This window comes from Athalia rosae, chromosome 1, assembly GCF_917208135.1.
Source record: "Athalia rosae chromosome 1, iyAthRosa1.1, whole genome shotgun sequence".
Lineage (NCBI taxonomy): Eukaryota > Metazoa > Arthropoda > Insecta > Hymenoptera > Athaliidae > Athalia > Athalia rosae.
In genome coordinates this window covers 28,001,666-28,026,152 of record NC_064026.1, presented here as the reverse complement: position 1 = coordinate 28,026,152, position 24,487 = coordinate 28,001,666, and the positions used below count along the sequence as shown (strand labels likewise).

The 24,487-nt window shown below is 43.2% G+C and overlaps 1 protein-coding gene and 1 long non-coding RNA gene across 9 annotated transcripts in view; one reads left to right on the top strand and one right to left on the bottom strand.

Annotated features, from left to right (window-relative positions):
- LOC105692376 overlaps positions 1-24,487 on the top strand; it is a 166,100-nt gene that overhangs the window by 93,439 nt on the left and 48,174 nt on the right. Inside the window, exon 1 of one of the 7 annotated variants that reach the window (XM_048660043.1) lies at positions 15,176-15,492. The exons of the other annotated variants lie outside the window; for them this stretch is intronic. Coding sequence (XP_048516000.1) covers positions 15,237-15,492 — 256 coding nt within the window. The 5' untranslated portion in view covers positions 15,176-15,236. Of the gene's footprint in view, positions 1-15,175; positions 15,493-24,487 lie in introns of those variants that run through there. 7 annotated transcript variants of the gene reach the window in all.
- Positions 16,218-22,955, bottom strand: LOC125502201. Of its 2 annotated transcripts, none has more exons than XR_007280051.1 (3): positions 21,167-22,955; positions 20,441-20,996; positions 16,218-16,611 (listed from the first exon to the last, which is right to left on the bottom strand). It is a non-coding gene; the product is annotated as an uncharacterized LOC125502201 (long non-coding RNA). The 2 variants fall into 2 exon arrangements; XR_007280050.1 differs by having other exon boundaries at positions 21,295-22,955.

Here is a 24,487-nt window from a genome sequence, read left to right as displayed (position 1 = left end):
GAACTCATCCGTTGCGCTTATCTAGCTTCATATAATTTTCTGCACGATATGGAACGATATCCGTTTTCCATCATTCATTTCTATGGGGTTCATAGATCTGTAACACTGCGGCCGGAATCGTTTGAAATGAAAATATCTCGCACGTCATTTTTCGTTGTAACAGCTCAAACCTATTAGTTCGAATCAGCGGGGGATTTATTGTGGAAACAGATGCTTTCATTTTTGGCCGCTCTCTCGCGACTCAATTCCTTGGCTCGTTTTTCAAAAATTTTTACACAATGAGGAATTTCTACACCTGAACTTCAACGATCTTCTAACCCACCCATGGTGTTTTAATTGGATATGGATCATATTTTATTTTTTTTTTCATTTTTATAGTTCACGGTATAGTTGAGAAAAAAAAATTAACGAAAATCACGTTTATATGAATCGAAGAAGAAGATTTTGATGAGACTCACAGGAATTCTCGTGTCACAAAACCGCATCGCTATCGAGTATACTCATTTCGTTATCAAAAGTTTCCGCAACCTGTTAGCTCCGCTAAACGATTCGCTAACGATCTCGAACTTGAATTTACACAAACTCTCGTGGTCCCGATCCTCCCGATCGATGGCGACCGAACTAAAGGTCAATTTGCATTAAATCATAAGAGAATCGGCTCTTAAAATCGCACCGTTTCTTGCAGATTTTTATTTGCCTGCGAATATATTCACCTACCTACGTATATACCGGTCTTAGGTTGAAATCACGTATGTGTGAAAGAAATAAAAAAAAAAAAGACAAAAAGAGGAAAAGGTGAATATTATTCAAATTAATTGCGTGCGGGTCAATGCGATATGGGTGAATAAATCGGTTTTTTCTTCATTCGAAAGGAGACAATTTTTTTCTCTCTATATCTCCTTTAAATCTCGCTTCGATTGACGCGAATATATTTTAAACCCGATGAAAGTTAGATAAAAATCACAAATATCTTGCGCGTTTGCTCACTTTCTTGATATTTTTCTTCTTTTTTTTTTTTCACGTCTACATGAACTCGTGCATCTTATTGAGGAGATCCCTCCAAATCTCGCGCGTATAAACTGTTATTAACGTTCATTATCTTTATGACACGCGTTGACACCTAATTAACGTATAAATAATGTTCACATTTCGGTGTATAAGTGTCGTTACTCTACTTCTCTATTAATTCCATTTTATTTGATTTTCGAACGTTCTTCTCTCTATTTCCGCACAGGTGTTCGAGTCGCTAATGCGAACCGCGGCAATTGATATATATTTCGATCAGAAATTTATCGAAATCTCTTATTTTCCAATTTCGATATAAAAATTCCAGAATCTCCTTCCTTCGGTATTAGACTACACATTTTAACTACGCGTACATATTTGCAACATATTTTATCGCGATTACTTTATTCTTCGTACAGCCTAGGTTTTGGATCGAAAAATTCCTACGAATATAATTTTCCTTTAACATATAATATTATTTCAGGCGCATCTTTCCTCGACGCAAAACTCACAGATCTCAAACTTTATATCCTACCTCTCCCGGAGGATACGGCTGTATGCACTTCGTTGATAATCTTTGTTTTTTTTTTCTCTCTTTTCTTCTTTCGTTTTTTTTTTTTTTCAATTCCACGGAGTGAGTATATTACGCGGCTGCGGGATATGATCTCGCGCTTATAAACTCCGAAACATTTAGATTAGTATTTTTCTCCGTGTAGGGTAGGACTGTAAGTGTAATACGTACGTATAAATGTGCAAAACGAGTATTGCCGGTGTTGGTTTAATGCCCCTACAATTCTGCACGGGCGTATAGTCAAATGGCTTCATTTTATCGACTGTACGCGCGCGGGGAACGGACGCGAAGTTAGTATAACGTATGTAACGTAGGTATGTAGCTACATATAGGTATGTATAACGTACATAGCTGAAGGTGCACGGGTGTCTTCGGCATATTTAGATGTCACAGTGGCATCGCATCGCATCGCACGGCGTGATCGCTTCGTTTTCCGTCGCTCTATGTAGCGTACCGTTGCTACGTGTTGGTATGACGTCCCCACAACTCGCTGCAGCATAAAGCTGCCCCTTCGAATACAAAATAGCTTCGTATGCATATTATACCTTTCGAGTCACTGCGCCACTCATCCCTTCTTTTTGGTTTTCTTTTTTTCTTTTTACATCTACACACAGGCAGATAACGCCGCGTGTACATTATTTCGACCTTCTGAAACCCTTTGTTGTCCGGACAACTTCCTGTCTCCTCCCCTCCACCCCCCGAGTAAGCGAGAAAACCGAGAGATTCGACCAAAAATTTTTTATGTCTCATCTTTTACAACAGATTATTTTTGGTACAGCGTTGTATTTTTTTATCTCAGCAGATTTGTGTGCAAAATTTTTGCTGAAATTTCGCAGAATAAATCTCAGCAGTCTGTAACCAACCGCCGTTTCGAAAAATCGGCCCAATAAGTCAATTCAAAAATTGATTCGAACCTTTTTTTTCTATTTTTTGCATCGAAGACTTGTTCTTGGAAAATAATTTTTGTCTTGGGATTTTTCACGATAGCTAGTCTGTAATATAGGTAATACGGGTGTCTGATAAAACGAGGAGAACGAAGAGAAAGAAAAAAAGAACCGAGAAACAATCATTAGCCGTGCTTGAATTTTTCACGTATATATGTATATAAATAGGGATTCAGGGATCAAGTTGTTGAGAAGTTAGTTGTTGATAATTATGCAGAGAGCAGCGTGTATTTTCTTTTTATTTTCTTCTTATTATTTCCTTTTTTCAAATCTCGAAGGGATGCTGGGAATCGCCGGTGTGAGATCGCATTTGATTACCAATTAGACGGTTCGCTCGAAGATCGGTTTAAAGGAGATCGTATGGAAAGGTAATAGCGTGGTGTGGAGTGTGGAGTGGACTAGGTAGAGAAAAGGAAGAAGGGTAAACGGGCGGGGATGTCGAGATGAGGAGCAATTTAATTAGAAACCGGAAAAGCGACAAAAAGAATATATTATATACGCATCTCCGTGTACAAGTAGGATATGAGAGGCGGCGCCTCGCGAGCCGGACAATCTCACGCGTGACTTAATTTAGAAGTGTGCATCCCGTATGAGGATCAGTAGGGAGAAGGAGAGAAAAAGACGAGAGAAAAAAAAAAGGGCGAGATGTGAAAAGCTAAAATAAAAGAAGAACCGAAAGGTGAACGTAAATATATTTAAATGCTGTAAATATGCCGTGAGGTGCGGTAAAACGGCAAGTTTATGAGGATAGTTGGTGGAGCTGAGCTGCTGCGCAGGGAAAGAAGGAAATAAGAAATAATAATAAGAAGAAGAAGAAGAAGAAGAAATGAGGCGAGCTAAGCAAAAGAACTGCTACTTCTCCTTCTGCTGCAAGTGTGCAGATAGGTTATATGCACTCGTGTACGACTGTATACCGCGTACGTGCACATCCGTACACGCGTGTGGTATATATTCTTTTCATACATATCAAGAAGTAGGAGACGAGAAGACGAGAAGACGAGAAGACTCGGTCGACACGTCGACGCACCGCGATGAAAATATAAGGCGGAGGAGGAAGATCCCTCGACTCGATAGAGACGTGTTTTAAAGCATTATCTCAACTCAACACTTTCCTCCGGACAGATACGAGCTTTAGAAGGTTATTACCTCAGCATCCAGTTCCTAATACCCCGCGTCTAATTATATTTTCAGGATTTAACTTCACCCTTAATTATCACACGGTTCACAAATTTTCGTTTTTTCTCATCTTTCTTTGTTCTTATTTTGTTCTCTCGTTTTTTCTTCCGAATCGCTTCGCGGTGGGCGTAAGGATTTCTCATGCATATACATTGTACGTGCATCCGATGTATTTGCTGGCTACGAAAATGGAAAAAAAATAAAATAAAAACGTAAGAAAGAAGAAAACCAACTTTCAAATACCTACCACGACGCGACGTTAAATTAGGTAATGTGGATACATGGGAAAAAATAATATCGTGGATTATGTGCGCGGTGTAGAAACTAGTATTCAAATTCATTTCAACTCCTATTTATTTTTATTATTTTCGAAATAATTGATGAATGAAAAATGAACAAATAAGTAAATATATATGAGTAGATATACAAGGCTTATCCTGAAGTACCCGAAGGAGTCTTCCTGTTTTCGATACCTATACGCACGAGTACACGAGTGCGTACGAATACGCGACGGTATGTGAAAATAAGATGACGTTTCTTTATTTATTTATTTTTTTTTTCTTCTGCGGTATAAAACTCGCGGCATATACCGGCAGGGTAAGAAAAGAGGTAATATTATAGCGTAACCTGAGCCAACTGCGCGCGCTAAGAGGTGCAGTGTACCTCGTTTTCCTTCCCTCCCTACTTCGACCAGGTTGCACCGTTTCTCCCGAGGAGGGCCCGCTGTTTTTATCTCCCCATATTTCAGGATGATTCTACGCTTAATGCCGTATACGTAGCAATACGAGTACGCCTTGATTGCCTCCGTGAGAGCCGCACCCGCAAGTTGACAACTCACCTAACGTATCCCTTCTGTCCACCCCGCGTTCGATATCGATAATACAAAAAGAAAGAACGAAATAGAATAATAAAGAAGACGGAAATAAAAGGTGAAGAGGACCGCACTGTCTCGTCGTTCGTTTTTCTTATTATCGTTAGACTAGAATTCTTATCGCCTGTTAATTATTAATTACATATACGTATTATATTTTTGAATGTTATGCTCGAAACGATGATAAGGCAATATGGTCAATTGCGTAAATTTAGTAATTACACCGGCACGCAAAAAAAAAAAAAATGAGCGAAAACGTAACAGGAGTAATGCTTTCTGGTTGAGTTTTCTCGCGCCACATTCCGCTCTATCGATTTTATTTTTATCGTACAAATCTTATTGCTTGAACACAATTACGTATAAGCAAAAAGATTCTCGTACTTATTTTTGGAATTTTTTTCGCGATCATTATCGCTAATTGCGATCAATTACCCAAATTATGAATAATAAAAGATACGTGCGTGGTGCATAAATTGGATCGTGGTTAATAATATCGTTTAGTTTTTTTTTTGCGCCGGTTGTGCAGCTTGATGTTTGAGATTGGGATTGTCGCTATTGTGCAACTTCACTTAACGATTTCTGCACCTCTTAATTATTATCTTTTTCGTCTGATTATATTCCTATACACATACATGCATATACTGTATTTTCCGTTCTCCGAGGTAGGAAATTCGATTGCTTTTTTCATTCATTTTTTGTTCTCGATTGTTCTTATTTTTTTTTTTTTTTTTTTGTTATTTTTACGCCTAACGATACCTTCGAGTCGAACAAAAAACTAGATTGACCGCTTTTGTTCAAACGAACACCTGAGTCACTGCAGATCGGTGATTACGTGCTCTTGCTGCTGACTCACAATCAGGTGAAGGATAAAATTCTTAATATCGCACGGAGGTGCGTACGAGGAGATTCTCGACAAACCGGGTAGATCAGCTATAACGCTCGTGTGCCAGGAATTGCAATCCTCATCGAAGAGCAACAAATTTTTGTCTGAAATCTTTTTTCTTTCACCCCTATTTCATCGGGTGTGTAATTACAGCAAGGCCGTACGCAAACGAGTAAATTATGCAGTAAAAATGTCGGAGCAGATGACATAAGATATCGGAAGATAAAAGGTTTCCTTTTTCCCTCGTGAAATTTTATGAATTTTCCAAATTTGGTAAGGACCCTTATCGACGGTGTTCGATAGCTCGTTTATTTCGAAGTGGCGATTTCGAGCGTTGATTATCAACTTTTTTTTTTCAATCGCGATCCGTTAATTTTCGGCGAAGTACCGTTATCCGAAGACACGTTTTTCGGGGAGCCGCAGGTGAGGGGAAGAGTCAAGGGGATTTAAGTGATCCCTTAATTGTTGCGCCGAGTATCTGTATAATTGGCGGAATATACCCCCATAGGCACAATGTCGGCAAAGTTGTTTTACAGCGCGATCGGTGTGTAGGTTACACGCACGCACGCGGATATTACGGCATACATACGCAATAAGGATACATAAAGACGTAAACGCGACGCAGCCTCCGCTCGTAAAGGACGAAATACTTAAACTCCTTTTACGTTTATTGCTCTCATCTTAAACTACACGCGTATAGGTGTGTGCGCGTATGTACGGCGAGCGATTGCAAGAGTTGTCACAAGCCGAATGTTGTCGCGCTTATAATTAGGCCGTGACAGTGACCTTATCCTTAAAGGAAGAAATATTTTCCGCTTCATGCTCACGTGTATACGTATGTACGTATGTACGTACTTACGCGCGAAGTTTCACGTATTCTTTCATCCATAGGTATCGGGCGTACGCATATATTCGGTCGTATTACTTTTGCCCGATAAAAGTTTAAAGATCGTTTAACGATCGTTCCGCATCGCGAACCATCGAAATTATAGGCTGACGTAATTTTATTATTGTTATTGGTATTTTCGAGTTTCCCGGTAATACAGTTTTACGCACCGTCGATCGGTCGATTGTTAAAATTTTTAATTGTCGCGTACCTGTTTTTTAAATTATTGCCCATCGTAAAGTAGATACGTACTGTATACCCGTACGCGTTGCGCCAAAAAAAGACAAAAAAAATGACACGTCGTTACACATGTATATTTAGAAACAAGTATTGTAATTGGTGAGTAACTTGGGTACGGTTTTTGAGTCAGTTTTTAGATAAAGAAAGAAAAAAAAAGAAAGAGAGAAAAACTATCATAGAATTACTTCGTTCCGCACCAATTGATGAATGATCGCGAAGCGCTAATTAAAAGTTATTGCCGCGCAGAGGTAGAATTTGACGTAAATTTTTACCGCAAATTACTCTCGAAGGATCTCGGAGAGAGGGAGAGATAGAAAAATAAAACGACAAATCGATCAATCAATCAATCTGAAAATACTGATTAACCAATCACCACTTGAAGTACTGTAGTTTCGATGATTTTTTTTTGTCTCTTCCGTTTCTTTTACTTTCGTGGATTGGCCCCTTCTGGTGCAGCTCGTCCTCGATATTATACGTGTGTATCTTCGGCAAGAATAACAGAAATATAGGTAGATAAGTTTACTATACATATAGTAGGTACCTGTATTGAGTATATGTATAGTAAGAACGAATAAGCGGTGGCTACGGCAGTTCAGTCAGTGATGGAGATCGCTGGATGGGCAGGCAGTACTAATTAACTGAGGAATGCTGTATCTAGATTGAAATCTGGGTGACCCGCCGCCCCGGGGGCACCTCGGCCAACCTTACCTACCTCTTCCTTCCTACCGCGCTTCTTCTCCTTCTCCTTATCCTTCGCCTTTTTCTTCTTCTTCTTCGTCTTCGTCTTCAACACCGTCCAAACCATCAACGGCTCATCGAAAGACCAGATATATCCAGGTCTATATTTCAGACAGTACCGTGTAATACACACACATATTTATTTATATATTATGCATCCAGAGAACGAGAATTCTTCTCTCGTTTATTTCGTTCTCGAAATTCAAGTCCATTAGTTTTTTGAATGAGCGACGAATTCGCAGACGGTCGTTTTTGAATTGCAGAACATTTCTCGCCTAGTTTTATCTCATTTTTTTTTTTTTTTTGATTTCTTTATTCTTTTTTTGTGCTAGATCAATTTCGAATTAACATACCACGAATATATCATGAACACACACTTGTGATAATTAGCGATAATTGGCTATAATTGATCAGCTTATAGTTCTGTTACTCTCACTTCATCTTTCGATTCATTTAGTTTATTTCATTCCTTTAAATTCTTTTTTGGTCGTTTCTCATGGTCGAAATATGATCGTTCGTCGCGTTATCGTATCTATACTGTGCTCGATGTTGAGAAATATTGAAAAATATTGATTTTGCAATGGAAAAAAAAAAAATGCAAAGTAGGTAATAAAAAGTGAAACAAAGAAAAAAATTAATCCAATCGAAAGAAATGGGCTTGTACAATCACACATCTTTAGCGAGATTCGACCAAATTTATTTTTACTCTTCGTTCTTTTTTTCTTGCTCTTCAAGAGTGATAAAGAGCGTCTGCAATCGCGATACCGCGAAGCTTGACTCACCTCACGATCATCTCTGCGATTCTCTGAAGAAAGTACCTTACGTACACACTGTACATATATGTTTATTTATCGTATGTACTCATTCGGCCATGTGGCTATGGGTGACGGGTGTATATATATTTTCCGCGCCTTTTTCGGGCGCCTCGAGAATCATCTGGGCGGGGGTGGGGGTGGGGGGGAAGACAAACAGCGACTGCCCACGCAGCGGCAGGAGCAGCGGCAACAGGAGTGCAGCAGGTATAAGGAGAGCCTGGACCCGATGGATCCCATAGATCGTTCTCTTAGCTCGATCGAGGAGTGTTTAAGCGACGGCGCTAACAGGGGGTCCAGTTGCTGAAGGGGCAACCGGTTGCAGCTTACAATTAGATATCTTCGACCATCGCGATGCGGAATATCACACGGCTCTCCTTTCACAGGGCGTTTGATACAAACGTTATCCGTATACGCTCGTGCTAATCTATACAATCGAAGAAATCGTGAGAAAGACAAACTGAACTTTGACCGTATTCTGAGGGAATAATTGTTCGGTTGTAATCAATTTGCGAATATCGTTCGAGCTTGCGAAAAAGAACCCATTTGATTTGACACTCGGTCGTCGAAAGATAGAAACAAAACCTTCCAACAGATCACCCTATATAGCTAGCATTATTATACTCTCTCTCTCTCGAGGAATCCTCCGCCAAATAGAATAAAAAAGCTAACGGAAAAAAAAAGAACGATAATGGTTAATGGGGGATTATTTTTAAATATCAGGGATATCGGTTACCCGAACTGCTCAAACAGCGGGGGATATTCTAGCTAGATGAAACGGTCTCGTAATGAATGGATCTTTCACACCTCGCCCACGCCTCACTGCTCGACTACCTTACCGTGCGACGCCCTACTCCTACCTCTTCGACTCCTCTTTTTCTCTTCGTTCGTCATCCTCCTCTTCGTCTTCGTCTTTTCCTTCTTCTTATATATACATATATATATTTACCTCGAGTCTCGTATCTATCCAGCTTGGTTGGTCGGCTGCGCGGCTCGCTTCCACTCCTGGCGTGTGAAAGCCTTTGGTAATTAATTATCTTGAGCGATCCGCGCTCCGTCCCTGAGGAGTAAACTGTAAGGATCGGAAATATCCGAAGAGGAGGAAGGAGGAGCGAGCTCGCCGTGGCTCGATTTACCATAGGCTCCTATGCAACTCGCTGACGTACAGGATTCAATCAAACGTGAAACACCTAGCGATAATGAATATCTCGGAGAAACACATCCGAAAGACCGTTGACCGCTTGATTGATCGATTGATTGGAAAACGTACGAGTGTCGCGATATTGCTCGCTAGCGTGCTAAACGAATACAAACTTCCTCCCAGATATTCCAGAATACGATCGATTCGCGATGATGTTCATTATGATGTTCATGATTCGGAGACATTCGATTAAGGATAAAATAATTGAAATCCGAAAATGACCCAGTAAAATAGCAGCGTACCAAGGCACCGAAGACAATGTAGGTTTTATTGGCGTCGCGACGTTCACCTGCTAGTTCGAACAGCAGGTAGAGAAAACCGGGACTATATATACCTATATGCAGGTATAAAGTTGTATTGAAACGAGGCGCCATGCCAGGTAGGCCGCGTGACGGTTGTCCTCCGTAGTTGAACTGGTACAAATACAGAGAACTAACAGAATGCCTCTCTTCCTGGAGCAGAAATGCTGCGATGCAGTTCCATACCGTACAGAAGTCGGTTGTTTGAGACAGCGACAAGGAGGAGCCCGTCACGAACTACGGGCTAATTGTCCAGGAGATTGCACCCGCGGTCGCGGCCAACGTTTTCTTCTCGTGTCCCCTCGTCCTTTTCCCCTTTCTGCATTCGGTACCACCTCCGTACTGTTCTGCACTCTTATTACCCGTGCAAATATCTTAAGACTGCCGCGCAAGTACGTTACGTACACCGAGCCACCGTCTCCGTTCCCGGTTGACCTCAACGCGGCGGACCTCTTCGCCCTCTTAACGAATCAGATTGGCGATGGTCTCTTTTTTTTCCCCCTTTGCACCATCTCGAATCTTCTCGATCCGAATCACGACGAATATCTCTCTTAAGACAACGACAATTGCGACGAGGTAATTTTTGTGGTTTCATCTTCATCCCATCCATCACCGCTGGGTTATCGGATATAGCAACGGTCGGGTAATCCTTGTAATTCTCATTTTTATTAATTCGGTGTAAATATATGTGGGGAAATTCTCGACACTTCATCCACAACATGACCGTAGCAAAGATAAAACTAAGTAACTTATGATTTGAAATTAATGAAGAGTGTAGTTGACCAAATCTGTGAGCATCTTATAATGCGCGTATAGGATAGAGACGTTGAATTCCAAAGAATTTTTTCTTATATAACGTACAAAACATTCCTGAAAAAAAAAAAAATAAAAAAAAATCTCTCAGACCTAAACGTCGGATCGCTAAGACAAAGCCATTCGTCGACAACGTAGTCATTTATACCGTATATCTAACCGAGAAAGATCGTCGGAGTTGGATTTGCTTTCAGTCGGACGAAGTAGACACGGTAGACCCAGCCGGACGAGCGCATACCATTGCCTTATGCGACGTGTGACTCGTGACTCGTGACTCGAGTGAGTCCGGGGGACGCGTTGGTCGCGTCCTTTGCCAACGGTTCCCCGTGTCTCTTCGACTTTGAATCCAAGACGGCGCGTAGCACGCGCTTTTTAATTGCGACTATCGATTCGAGGTTTGTAAAACGACGTAACTTTGCGTTCGGCGTGCCCTCGAATCGATTCGCGGTTACCGTTCTTACACCAGAGATTCAAGTTCGTCGTTATACTCGATACTCAACGAGTCGCGAGGGTCGGCGATGCCGAATCCGGATGGTTTGACGGTGAGATTTTTATCAATATCTTTCATCGTTCGTACGAAGTAACTCGGAGATATTTAATTTTCTCCATATTTAGTACGCGAGTTGTATTGAAATAAGCGCGTTTAATGGTTGGATCTCAATTCCCATTTGTCGTTAATGTCACTAGTTGGTCCTATTAAGGATAAATTCTACGGCTGGCGCGGTAGACAGGAAGAACTTACCTCGACAAACTGTTACGTCGCGCTTTGCTTATTTACGATAGAAGAAGTCCAAAGTCATCTTCCACGTTATAACGCTCTTAACGAAGATTCATCTTTCCAGGAAGAGTGGAAAAAAATGGAAAATTTCATTTTCCAACCGAGGAAAAACTTCCTCTTCTCCGTTCGTTTCTTTCGAATTATCGTATCGGGTACGATCGACTCGGCGTTAGGAATTTTTCACCAGTTTTCTGCTCTTTTTTTTTTTTTTTTCTCCGAGTTACCAAGAAACGTGAACAACGCCCGCTGTAATACTGCACAAAGGTGTCAGGTGCGTGGCGTCCCGTCGGTGCGGCACGGAAACGTTAATCCTTTAATATCACTTTACAAGGTGGCTTATTCGTCTCAGCTGCTGATCTCACAGTGTCGGTTATGCCCCGTGACACTAGGCGCTCTTCGTGCCAGCTTATCTCCGACGAAACATCTCGAATTATTTGCCCCGCGGGCGAGCTTCTTTTCCGACGATTTTAAAACCAACCAAACAACCCCGTACGCGCCGTTCGATGTTTGAAGGACGTTTTTATCTCATCACATTCGAACCATCGATCAGTAAAACTTCGAGATGATATGATGCAACGTTCACTTTTGAGAACTAGACTCCGTCTGGGTGGTCCAAGAGAAAATCGGCCCGTTTCAGCGAGTCGACGATTACCAGCGATCTTTTTTCCATATTTTCGGACGAGAAAATTCAGCGTTCCGATGGGAAAGCCGATTCAAAAATGAGATATATTCTTTCTGGGTCACCCCGTAGAATCGCTTATCACCTGCCCGTTCGCCAGACCCGCATACACAACTCGTGTAATACATTACGTACGTGTACGTACTCGCTTCCTCTGCGTCTCCCACGTGATTCGATACTTTTTCAACAACGGGGGACAGAAAAAAAAAAAAAAAAAGAAAAAAAAAAGGAAAAGCGCGTACAAGAGTCTGTAAAGAAGGAATGAATTCGCGCGAAGAGAAAAAGGATCGGCGGGTGCCGGCGTTGTTGCTGTGTTGTTTTATTTTTCTCGTCGATGCCGAAGCCCGCTGCATATCCGCGCACGTGTGCAAACTGTAAATGCAACCCGGGCAGATTGCACCGTCGAACACCCGGCTGACGCGTCGCGAGGGCGCGCCGGTTTGTTGGGACGTATAAATCGAAGCGAAGAATTGGAGCGACACCATTCGCGTGTTGCTGATCGAAGAGGGGTGCTCTCTCTCTCTGAGCGTTTTCAGTGCGGATGATAAATTGTGACCTTAGAAAAGACTGCGGATGACCCGAACCGGTCCGCCCTGTCCCATGTGAGGCGGAGGTGCTCAACTTCGAAGGAGAACTCGTACGCCGAATCTAGAACGAAAGGAGATTGAAATCGAAATCGAAATGGAAATTGGAATTGAAATTGGTTACGGGTCTGGTTTTAGTGGTGAATTGTTTCGCGCTAAAAGAGAAAGTATCACGGTGCGGGGTAACTATAAGGTGGAACTCGAGACGTGGCGTAACTGCAGCAGAAGAAAAATAAAAAAACCAAATGAAAATAATAAAATTAAAAAGAAACCCCAAAACAAAAAAAAAAAAATAATAAATGAACAAGATATTATTACTTTTTCAGCAGCTACTATCGTTTATTGCCCGGGTGCTCGAGTTGGACCGCATCAACGCCAATTTTGTAACCGGTATAAAAGATCGGTATCTTTTGACGTTATGTATATATACCTATAATATCTTTCGAAACCGATCGCACGAATGTCTGCAGACTACGTGTTGTGCTTTTCAATATAATAAATGGAATTATTCGTGTATCGAAACTGGAAGGAATCGTTGCGGATCGGTATTGGCATGATCGGGATGATCCGACGATCTTTCGATCCATAGAATGGAAATCGAGAGTTTGTTTATTCCCTACGACTCGTCGTACAGATCGGATTCTCTAATTCTTCTATCATATGGGTAGAATATTGCGAAATTTCTAGGGGGTGTACAAATACATGCATATAGAGTAGTGTACGGCGAGAGCGGCTCGCGGTGGTTTTAAAGTTATCGAGATCGTCGTCGTTGTCTGTTGGTCGTTATTTCTGCGATTGACGAGGACTCGTGTTACTCGATCTCGTGCCAATGCTTATTAAGCTATGCTACGATCGCTTCTCTACTATCCCATCCTATCCTGTCCTATCCTATCCTATCGAACTACGGTGTAACAACTGGCGTGGGAGTTTGTCGCGTCGTAGATATCTATACCTGAACAAGGTACACGACCATAAGAGCGACAAACGATAAACACACCGCGTTGCCGTGAAATTCATTGCTTCGGCACATCGTCGAAAGCTAACTTTTGCCCATACCTCAGCAGCTCTAGGGTTGAATCGTGATAACGATTTTCGCGTCGATCTCCCGTAGCGCGGAAGGTAACGTACCTTTCCAATGTTCCCGTACACGCGGAGTCCGAACTCAACTTCTGAACCGTTTATTTCGATGTAAAAACACAAATTTACCACCGATCGATCTACTATCGATTACACCTTATTCATTACCGATTTCACATGTCATTCGTGACATTGACCGATCGATTCTAAATGAGTAAACAAAAACATAGGAAAAAAAACAAAAAAAATAAAAAAAAAACACGGTAGCCGTAATGTAGACGTGATTTTTTCTCAAACCAGTTCTAGATCTTCGTGATCGATCGAACGCGACCCGGTAAAACTGCATATTAGGTATACGTATATATCTATACCTTCGAAAGAATGAGCGACTGTTCGGGTTTTTTTTCTTATTCTTAACCTTACATCACCGATGCAGAAAAATAACTCATAAATTTGCGTCCTGTCGCCGTTTCCACGTCAAGGAAACGATCGCGGCGCGTCGGCCGGTTGTGAGATCTTGAAGAGTCGAGTGTATAGAGAAAGAGAGAGAGAGAGAGAGAACGAGAGGAAAAAGATAAGAGTAGGGATCAGAAGAAAAGTTACGCAACGGTAAACCATCATCACCTTTATAATAGTGTCACCTCTGACTTTTGCGGCACGCTGTTGACACGCCGTTCGTATACATATATACGTATACGTAAAGATTATTCACTCGTGTGTGTAAATTAGTTAAATTGTGTTGCACGTACACGTCATTTACACACATAGATCCACTACCGTCTATGGACCCACGTTGATGCGGTCGTTTTCGGTTTGCGTCCGACGCGTTTTACAATGCAGAGATTTTACGTCAGCGCGATTTTGACCTCAAGTTAAAGTCATCCGACCTCAACCGCTCGACGTTAGTCGCGGTCCAGCTGGTTAAATAGTGGCCACGCTACCAAGATCCACGAGTGTATACCATTCCGTCTCATGTACGATCGTCGACCAGAGGAGAGGAGAAAAAGCAAAAAAAAACACTCCTTTCGGTCGTACGGTCTTTCGTCTAGCGATGCACGCGGCGAAGAGAAAAGAAGGGCTGCAGACGCGAAAATTTCATTCCATTTTGAATCGCGGTTACATTATTCCTTTACGTCCGCTTCATTAGCGTGACGCAATTTTTCAACTTTGTTAGCTACGTGACATTTTCAGAAATATATATGTAATACGTACATGTATTCGTACGTATAGGTGACGATTATAACAGAGAGTACGCGCCAGACTGTACGAGATAAGTATGTTGAACGAGGTGACGTTGAGGCGGCGTGCGCGTTATACTCGGGGGTAAAGGATCATCATCAACTGGTGCAAAAGTAGAGTGAGACAGTCGCGGGCAGCTTCGTATGAATATGGCGCGAGGTTCGTCATAAATGTCTTCATCCGTAAGATACGAGTCGCCGTGGGCGAGAACCCGCGTTATAACCTTTACGAGAGGTGTATACGTATGATGTTGTCTCTCGTACGTACGAGAGGACGCGAACGCACCGCTTCGTACACATGTGACACGGACACGGTGCAACGGTGTGCAGCGTTGCGACGCGGAGACGCACCTTTAGTGACCCTCCTTTTAGTCACCGGAAGACTGTGTCGGCGCACATGTCCGACTTACCCGCGGCGACCTTCGCGGCGCATCGGTGAAAATGAAAATAACACGCTATCGTGCAAAAACAAACGCGCCGCACGTTCGATCGATCCGTAAACGCGTATATTCATCCTTCCTCCTCCTCCTCCTCCTCCTCCTCCTCTCCTCTCCTCTTCTCGCCGCTCCGTATGCGAGTTCGAAAATTGGTGCCGGTGAAATTCCGAACGGATTAGTGCCGTGTTGGCGTCGACTTGGACTTCGTGGGTTGAGCACCAAAGAGCAGAGAGCAAAGAGCACGGAACGAGTCGGTCGAGGTGGTGCACAATAATATAACGCGGCCTGTTCGGTTCGGTATACTCGGATATCGTACGGATGTGTATATATATGTATGTATATTACACGTATATACATACATATGTATATATATAGATATATATATGTATACGTGTACCAGAAAAACAGCCTTTGACTCTTTGTAACTGCAGCGTAGCCTCGAGGCACTCGCGATCGGAGGTCCTGACCCCACGGTGTCAGAGGTGATGCCGCACCCTGCATTGTGCCCTGCCCACGTGACCGGAGTTTGTACGCGTCGTCATTCATGTCACTGTACCGTATCCTCATATTTATTCGTTTTCGTCGTCCTACTCCTCCGCGAAGAATTTTTTTTCTCAAACGTTAGTTTCAAGTTTTTTTCGTCGTCATTTTTTCTCGGCGATGATTTAGATCGCGGGTCGACGTTCGTTCGTTAGCGGTATTCAAGAGAAATTCGTATCGATTGTGCCGCGTTACGTAGGACTTTTACGTTATATGTGGCGTTGATCGCATTTGCGCAATGAATTCGCGGCAGTGTAATTGAGGACTGTGCGGTATAATCATCGCAACAAAGATATAGGTGCGGGTATACCGCGTTGATCATCTGGCATCCGTACACGTTATTATGTACAGATGATCTATCTCGAATTGCAGTGTACCATACATGAGTCACGATTCAAGAATTTCAACCAACCAACTTTTATCTATATCACAAGAGCTTCAAGCCGATAGACGAAAAGTTTTTATTTCGTACGTTACACGTATACGGTATATCTGAGCGTACTTCGGATAGAAATTGCGTGCTCAACGATTGCCTTATCATCCGTGAAATCAATCTTAACGCAAATTAGTCTATACTCCGCATAGTTAAAGGAGATGAGTAGGAAGTTTGTAATAAAGAAACTCTAAGAATGCTCCTGATTCTTCCTCGTATTCTCATTAACGCGCGCGTACTCGTGATGTATTTTTTTTTTTTTTTATATGTGGTTATTTTTTTTTTTCCCTATTTTTACACAATGAAATTACCACGTAAGACTAACGATTTCCTCTTCTTTTCTCGGTTTGTTTCAGGTAAGCTCATCCTTCCTTCGGGCACAATGTGTTACGTCCTAAAACTGCGTCTAAAGAGAGAAAAACATCGACCGATGAACAATCTATAGGTATTGCGGTAGGTAGATATATAATATTCACCCGAATCGATTGGATACGAACTCTATGTCGATATCGATCGCCAGTAATTTACCCGATCATTAGTAGCATGTAGAAATTTGTCGACGCAGCGTTGACGGTAGCGGAAATCGATGGAAAACATCCGGCGATCACGAATCGAGATAAATATATATTTATATCTAAACCCTTTGCCCGGAAGCCAAGACTCGACCCGACTTCGCTTGACTCGTTTTGGCTCGGCTCTCAGTTTCTGAGAAACACTAACAAACTTTTATGATTTATATATCTCGTAGCTAGTAGTTCCTAGAGATGATTATGCGTGGAGACCTTTTCGAAGTAGGTAATACCTGTCATCTGTAGCAGAAAAATGAGGGAACGAAAAACTTACGGAGGATAAAACGATCGCGCACCCGTTTTGTGCGTGTACCACGTGTATTACAGGTACGTACGTCAGAGAAAGAGAGAGAAAGAAAGAAAAAGAAGGGAGGAGAGGCGAGAAAAAGAACGAGTAAAAGACAGAAAGAGACGTAGAGACGTAGAGAGAGAGAGAGAGAGCGAGTGATAAAAACACCTACCACCGCGTAATGAAGATGTGAATCTCGTTGCAACAAGAGTGGGACGTGGCAGGAGCTATTAATTCATGCATGCATTGTTGTGTGTCAAGGCGTGTCTGTCGGCAGATCGTCGTGACGAGATATCGCAAAGGTAGTCCGGACCCTGCTAACTCTGGTTTTGCACTCCTGTTCCTGTTGCTCCTGATTTTGCTCCCGCTGCCGCTCGTGTCGGTCGGTCGGTCGGTCGGTCGCTCCGTCAGGAAATAATCCGCGTACATAACGATCCCCGTACGGCGGCGGTACGTACGAGGCGCAAGTACGACTCGAGGATGAACTCGGGACAAGACGTAAGACACGAGACGCGAGACACCCGGACAAACCAGGTAGTAACCGTTGGCACATTTTAACGCGCGAATGTTACGCCTTCGATGTATACCGTAAGTTATCCGCTCTACGAAGTACTTTGTTCGTACACTTATATATATGCATACACGTCGCCGAATGGCCAATCTCATAGGTACCTATCGCTACTTTGCCGCCAACGATAAATCAGCTTCAGCTCGACACAGAGAACCCTTTCTCGCCTTCGCTACTCGCGGAGTCGGCTAAACTCTCCGTGCACGGATTTTTTTTGGTCAACCGTTAATCCCGGTCATTCGACGATCGCTACGTTCACACTTGTATACCTGCGGATAGGTATCCGACTATCGTTCGATCTTCCGGAATTCTTTTTTACTGCAACCAGACATTTTACGACTTTTATATATCTTGCCTTTTTTAATTATTTATTTTTATTTTTCCCCTTTTTTTTTTTACGTGATAATTTACGAACGAATAGTCGAACTAAACCGGATTCAATGTATCAACATTCATCGAGTCCTAGCTCGTCAGTTTTTTTTCCGCCATTTTGAATTGCCGTATGAAAACCTGAAGACCTGGCACAGCATTCTTCGGGTCAAAGGTTACCCCGTTGTGCGTCTACCTCGGAGGACGAGGAGGGGAAGGAAGGACGCAGCGCTTCGCGAGCCTGCGAAGCCCGACCATACGTATTATCAAGGATCTCTAGGTCGTCGGTGACACGCGACAGCCGCGTCGTCAAACACATGTTCCAACGCGCCAACTAACCGAGGACTCAAGTCCCGCGATGCACTTCCGTAGCTTCTTTTCACGGTATTAGATGGCGAAGCGATTCGATATTCTGATGGATTTTCTCGAATCGATTTGACAAAAAAATATTTCGCCGGGGCTCCGGACCGAATTCCTTAGCATTTCATCTGGTCTTCGAAGTTCTTGGAATCGGCTCGTTTAAAAAGGGGGGATCTCGAAACGGCAGTTCTGAGAGGTTTCCATGGTAGATACCAAAAGTTGGTGCAACGCTAGCTATAGGTTATACGGCGACGCGTCGGTTCATTAGCGCGGTATATCAGAGCCCCGACATTCCTCGTTTCGACCTTTGGACCCTTCGGCCTTCGGGGTCATCGCCAGAGGGAGTTCAGGGTCCCGACCCAGGTAACTTTCGTGTATCGGGTGTCCGAAAAGATGCGACAACAGTTCGTCTCACGACGTTTCATTCTTCACTACGCGGGGATATCTTTTTTTTAATTTATTTTATACGTTTGGTTTTTTTCTTTTTTTGTTTTTTTGTTTTTTTTTGGGATGGGCTGCAGCGGGGCCAACGGTAACGGCAACGGCAGCACCTCGCGCACGGGGTATATTAACCATTCTCATCTCGTCGTCACGTACTGATCACGAGCATGATATGTAAACAGAAGAGAAGCGGAGAGAGATACGTACGGACGTGCCTGTTTATCTCGCGTTAATTAATATCACTTCACACTTTCCTTAATATGGAACTGGACGGTTGGCTTGGTTGGATGAAAACTAACGTGTCATACATGTGCGCGGAAACCGGAGCGTTGAAATAATAAGAAGGAAAAACGAATCGCTGATAAAATTCCTACGAAAATTGCCTACAAAAAAAAAGGAGGAGTGTAGAAACTTGGATGAATTTCTGATCGCGTTGCACGATTGACGTAACGTTGGAAGAGTGAGAAAGAGTAGTTTTCGTCGGTCAGGTAGTTTGGGCGAGCAGTCAATTTTTAGGGTCTCTCAGGTTCAGCGGTTGGAAGAAGCGACGACGTATTTCGCTAATCCTCTTAACTCCTCCGTCGTTTCGTGCTTCAGGTTGTCCGCCATCCACGATGAATAATGATTTAACGCTCGGCGTTACGGAGTGGGAGGAATGACGGGGGAAAGAGGAAAGGTTGAAGGTATAGGTAAATGAAAAAGAAGAAGTAACGAAACGAAAGAAGGAAAAAGAAAATAGAAAAGAAGAGAAGGGTCAGGTCAGCACGCCGCGTGTCGCGAACGAAGTTAGTTGGAAACGTATTTTAATTTCGTTACCCACCATCTGCAGCGATACGCTCGTGTACGCGGTACGCGCGTATGTGCATATCATTCGGCCTACGTATGCGTTTGGATTACACAGGTGTACGTATACCCAAGTTTAGTAAATGTATATCGTATTAACTTTTTGCGCTACACAATAGTTCTTTGCACATAGGCACGAAGTAGCTATATAGTATACACTAGCTGCAGGTGAGTGACGGACAATTTACAAAGAACCGATTGCTCATCCATCTGATCGTCATACCGTGCAAAATGGGTATAAATATAGCCTCGCGTTTCAACTTGTACATAGATTCAACGATGATTCGCCAGACTGCAGGTGATTCGGTTTTTCCCCGATTATATTATTATGACCTTCGCGTGACCTTTGACGACCTCGACCCCTTCAGCTATTTCTTTGTCATCGTCGCCGAGCGCGCGTCAGCTGCGGCACCAACCGTCCGGAGAACACTTTGACTCCCATCTCCTCGAGGAACAAAAAAAAACAAACAAACAAAAAATACCGAAGAAAAAAGAACCATCCAGTCGCGGACCCGGTGTGAGTGTGAAACGATCTTTTCCAACTCGTGTGGTATTGGTCGTCGTTATACGGTTAAATTGTGTTTGTCCCGATTACGCCCGGGGTATGTACTTACACGTATATTATATATATTTATACGTATGTACATGCGTGCGTCTGTGTACGCGTGTGTACGCCGGAAGTTAAGCTCGCGCGCGGGAAGAGAACGCTTTGCAACGGCAACGGCTAACTCTCATAGTAGTTTTACGAGACAACATCTGTTCGATGTGCTGGGAGCGAAGTGTAGAGTTTACTTACTTTGGAATATATAAACGCGCCGCAGCGGCGTGCGAAACTTTTGAGACGTTGGAAACGACCCCGTTCCCCTGGTTTTTATTTACTGGACTATGACCTTCCTCGGGGTCACCGCACCCGTGGGGTGTTGAGAAGAGTCTCCTGCCTGAGACTGGACACTCGTTACAGAGCCGACTCGAATCTCCAGGATTAAGACGTCGTCCTCAGATGGTCCTGCGGGTACTTGGGAACGGAAATTACCGGCTCGTTTTCCCCTTTTTTTCTCTCTTTTTCTTTTTTTTTTTTTCCGACTCGTTCGTTCGTTCTCATCCTTTCGGCACCGAGGGCGACCCTCTTTCCAACTTCTTGAATCGCGTTTGCGACTCCTAAAGACCGCGTGCCTTTGTCCTCGAAAGTTTCGGTAATTACCCTTTCGGTTTCAGCTCGAAGAAATCTGGCGAGCAAGAGATATATTCCGTCTCGCGAGTTTTGTTATTTTCTACCGTCTCCTAATTCGGTACCGGAAAGAAGATAAGAGTAGCTGTTCGGTGTAGCTCTTCATTTTCTCCTCGATCATTTTCTGAAAACGACGCTTCATAGAATGTCAGTTAAAGGGCATCGCGGGAGATCCGTTCCGTCGTTATCTCTAACTGGAATCATGATCCTCGGTACGATTAGAAGAACGAGGTAACAAGATGAAAGAACAAAAACAAAAAACAAAAAAAAAAAAAACCCATAAAATCTATCCACCTTTTAATTGTTCGCCAAGTTACAGAGGCAGGATATAGGCATAGGATAACGTCGTCGGTAGAAACAATGGGAGCTAATTGGTTGCAGGAATGCGCCGCGCATTGCCTGGCACGAACATCGCTACTCACAAGTTGGCTCCTTTTCGAGTCACCCGACGACGACGTTCAAGGAGTTTCGTCGTCTTTCGCTCCTCGTCGGTCTACTCGTCGCTTTCGTCGTCGTCGTCGTCACTCTTCGACCTTCGCTCCAAACTCGGGGCGCGGTTCCGCGGACGCTTGACACCGCGACGCGACACGACCGCGACGTTTCGCTTCGCCACGACTCTCGGGTAATAAACACTTGCCGATCACGTGGTCTTCCATTGTGTCGCACCTCCGCTATTTTCTCTGCCCCCTCGACGATCGATCGAACGTCAAACGTCGTAGAGACGCCTCCTGTAACGAGTATGGGTAATCATTCGTACCTAGTAGATACGGCACGACGACGTATGCACGGACACTCGTCCGATTCGGTGTAATATTCCAGGTGTATATAAGTGTGCGATACGGCAAACAGCTGACTCGCTTTGTCGAAGAACACCTCACGCTCGGCCAAGGTCGAGCAATACGGTTCAACCGGAGAGATTTCAACGCTCGCAATCAGTTTCCTACGAATCCACGGTAGTCGCGATCCCTCGTCGTCGGTCTACAGAGTACGTCGGAACGTCGATAGAATTTTTTGTATCGCGAAGCAAAAGATTAGACGGACTTTCACGGAGATTCGGATGAAAGATGTGAATCGTCGAGTCGCGATCACCCGTACAATAATAATCAGGGCCAAGTTCTACTTCGATCTCTGGATGTGATGCGGGAGAAACCTTTTATTTGAGAAACGAACGCTTCGTTGTATACCATATTACCCCGGATGTATATCATCGTCGTCCTGCAACAGAAAAAAAAAAACGAAAAGTACGTGGCTTCCGAGAGGAAGCGATACAAATAAGGACGCACATCCGGCTCAGAACTTGGTTCTTTGGCCAGTGGCAACTGTTCGTATGTGTCAGTTGGCCAGCAACTTGACCGGTGCCGGGTTCCGACTCTTCGTCATTTATAAGAATCCATCTGGCTGTACGGTAGCGGTGAATTCATGAGAAAGATTGAAGATTCTTATGTACCGTATCGCGTTACCGAATGATCCCGAGCGCGCAACTCGCGGTAAAGGCATTTTCATTTTGTTCCCATTGTTCCTCAGTCGTTGCATTATCGCGCTCGACGCTGTTATACTTTTTATATGTACGTGAAATTCACGTAACGAGATCCTGTAATTTTTCGCCGATAAAGTTCGGACGTTCGTTTCGCTTTCGCGAGGAGATATAAATAAATAAATAATCGTCTACGAGCGTAATATCCCGAAGACGATGAGTTCCTCGACTGAAAAGATCGTTCCAGGGTCATCCGAGTCATTCGACATTCTTTACTTTTCTAATAATCTATACGCTAGAAGCTTTTAACGCTAGGAATAATTAATGCTACCCAAAATGCTCCGTACGGCTATTATTATTCCCGTCACACACCACTCCATTCTTGACCTCACGGGTCAATTCGTTTACGAAGATGCTGCATAGGATAATTTATGCTCTTCCACCGTTCTTCAGTCAAACGGCGGCTACTTAACGCTGACTTCTCTCCGCAATCTGTTGCTTCGATACGCTCCGCATATACATATTTCACTGCTCCGCATGTCCTAGAAACCCGCCCGCGGATATATTTGCTTCTCATTTTTTTTCGTTATATTTTTAACGCTCGTTTTATTATTTTCAATACCATTTTTATAGGTCTTTTTTTTTTTTTTTTTTGGTTTGTTTTTTATTCGGAAGCATCGCTACTCAGGTAGTCCGTACCGAACGCGACGTACCGTATAATATATTATATTCGATGGTTCGATTCGTTCGTCCTCGCTTTTAGCTATATAGCCTCTATTTACGACACCGCTCGTATGCAAAATTATAATCGGAAGCTAATTAACGAAAATGACGAACAAATCACTTTCGGCTAACCGCAGTATAGTAGACAGTTTTAACCCGTTCTCAAGATTCCTTGAGCAGGTAGACGGTTGAAACATACAAAAACTGAATAAAATGAAAAGCTCTTCGATCTTCGCGGTGGATGTAACTCCCGGAGGATTGCGTCAGTATCCCTTATACGCACGAGTCGAGGAGGGGGATGTCCTGAAACGATGCGATTTTATTTATGGGGCACCCGTTCAGTTTTTCATTTTTATTTTATTTACTTTTTTCCATATCAACGTACAACATTTCCGTGTCTCGTCTTTCGTCATCGACTTACACAATCCGCCAGACGGTCTCGGCTTTCGTTAATTTCTCATATCTCTGGAAATGGTATAGGCACTACAGTTTTTTTGTTTTTTTTGCCGTAAATTATCGTACGAACTGATATTTCTTCGTTATTATTATCATCGATTTTTTCGTGTTCTGCAGCGCACGGAAGTCGCCGAAGAAAGAAAAAAAAATAATTCTACATGTTTAACTAACTGTACCACGAGAAGTGCCAACCGTAAGAAGGAGGGAGAATCCGTGTACTCGTTCGTGAAACTTGTCTATGGGTTTAAATTTTCTCCGGGATCCTTTTTCTTCATCTTTTTTCGGCAGCCAGAAGCGTTGAAACACGTCTCACCTGAAGAAGAGTTGAGAATCAGGTGGCGCGCGATCATTTGGAGAACAAACTCCTTCCATACGTCGGTGTTTTTTTTTTTTTTTTTTTTTTTTCTTTTCCCTTTTTCTCTCGCTCTCCATCTTCTGCTTCGTACATCGGCTATGGATCGAAGAACGTCTCGCGGTAAAGTCACACGTAATAAATAAATAAAACAGAAAGATGAAGAAGAAGCAGAAGAAGCTGACTCTCGACTGTTCACTGGATCGTAAAGTAAACTCACAAAGTATACATCTATACCCATAAACGCTTGCTGCTGTTGAATCGCTCCGGATGGACGGCAGCGGCATGCGCGCGGTGGTAATAACCGCGTTTTGAGGCCACCCCACAAAAACACCGTTTAGTGTGACAATGAGAAAAAGGAAAGAGTGGAGAAGTGCGAAAAAGGGAGCGAACGGCACTCCGTACATTTTTCATATGGTAGATTTCTGTTATCCTCGTACAACCGAAGTATAAGAAAGAACGATTTTCGGCTCCTCCGTCTGTTCTCGGTCGGTTCAACGGGACGGCCGTGTGCGGTTGTACGCGATGCGTTGAACCCTTTAGAAAAATCTCTTCTCTTCTCGCCGGGATCGGAGCGGGTGTGAAATCTCGTAACGATGTGTTAAAATCA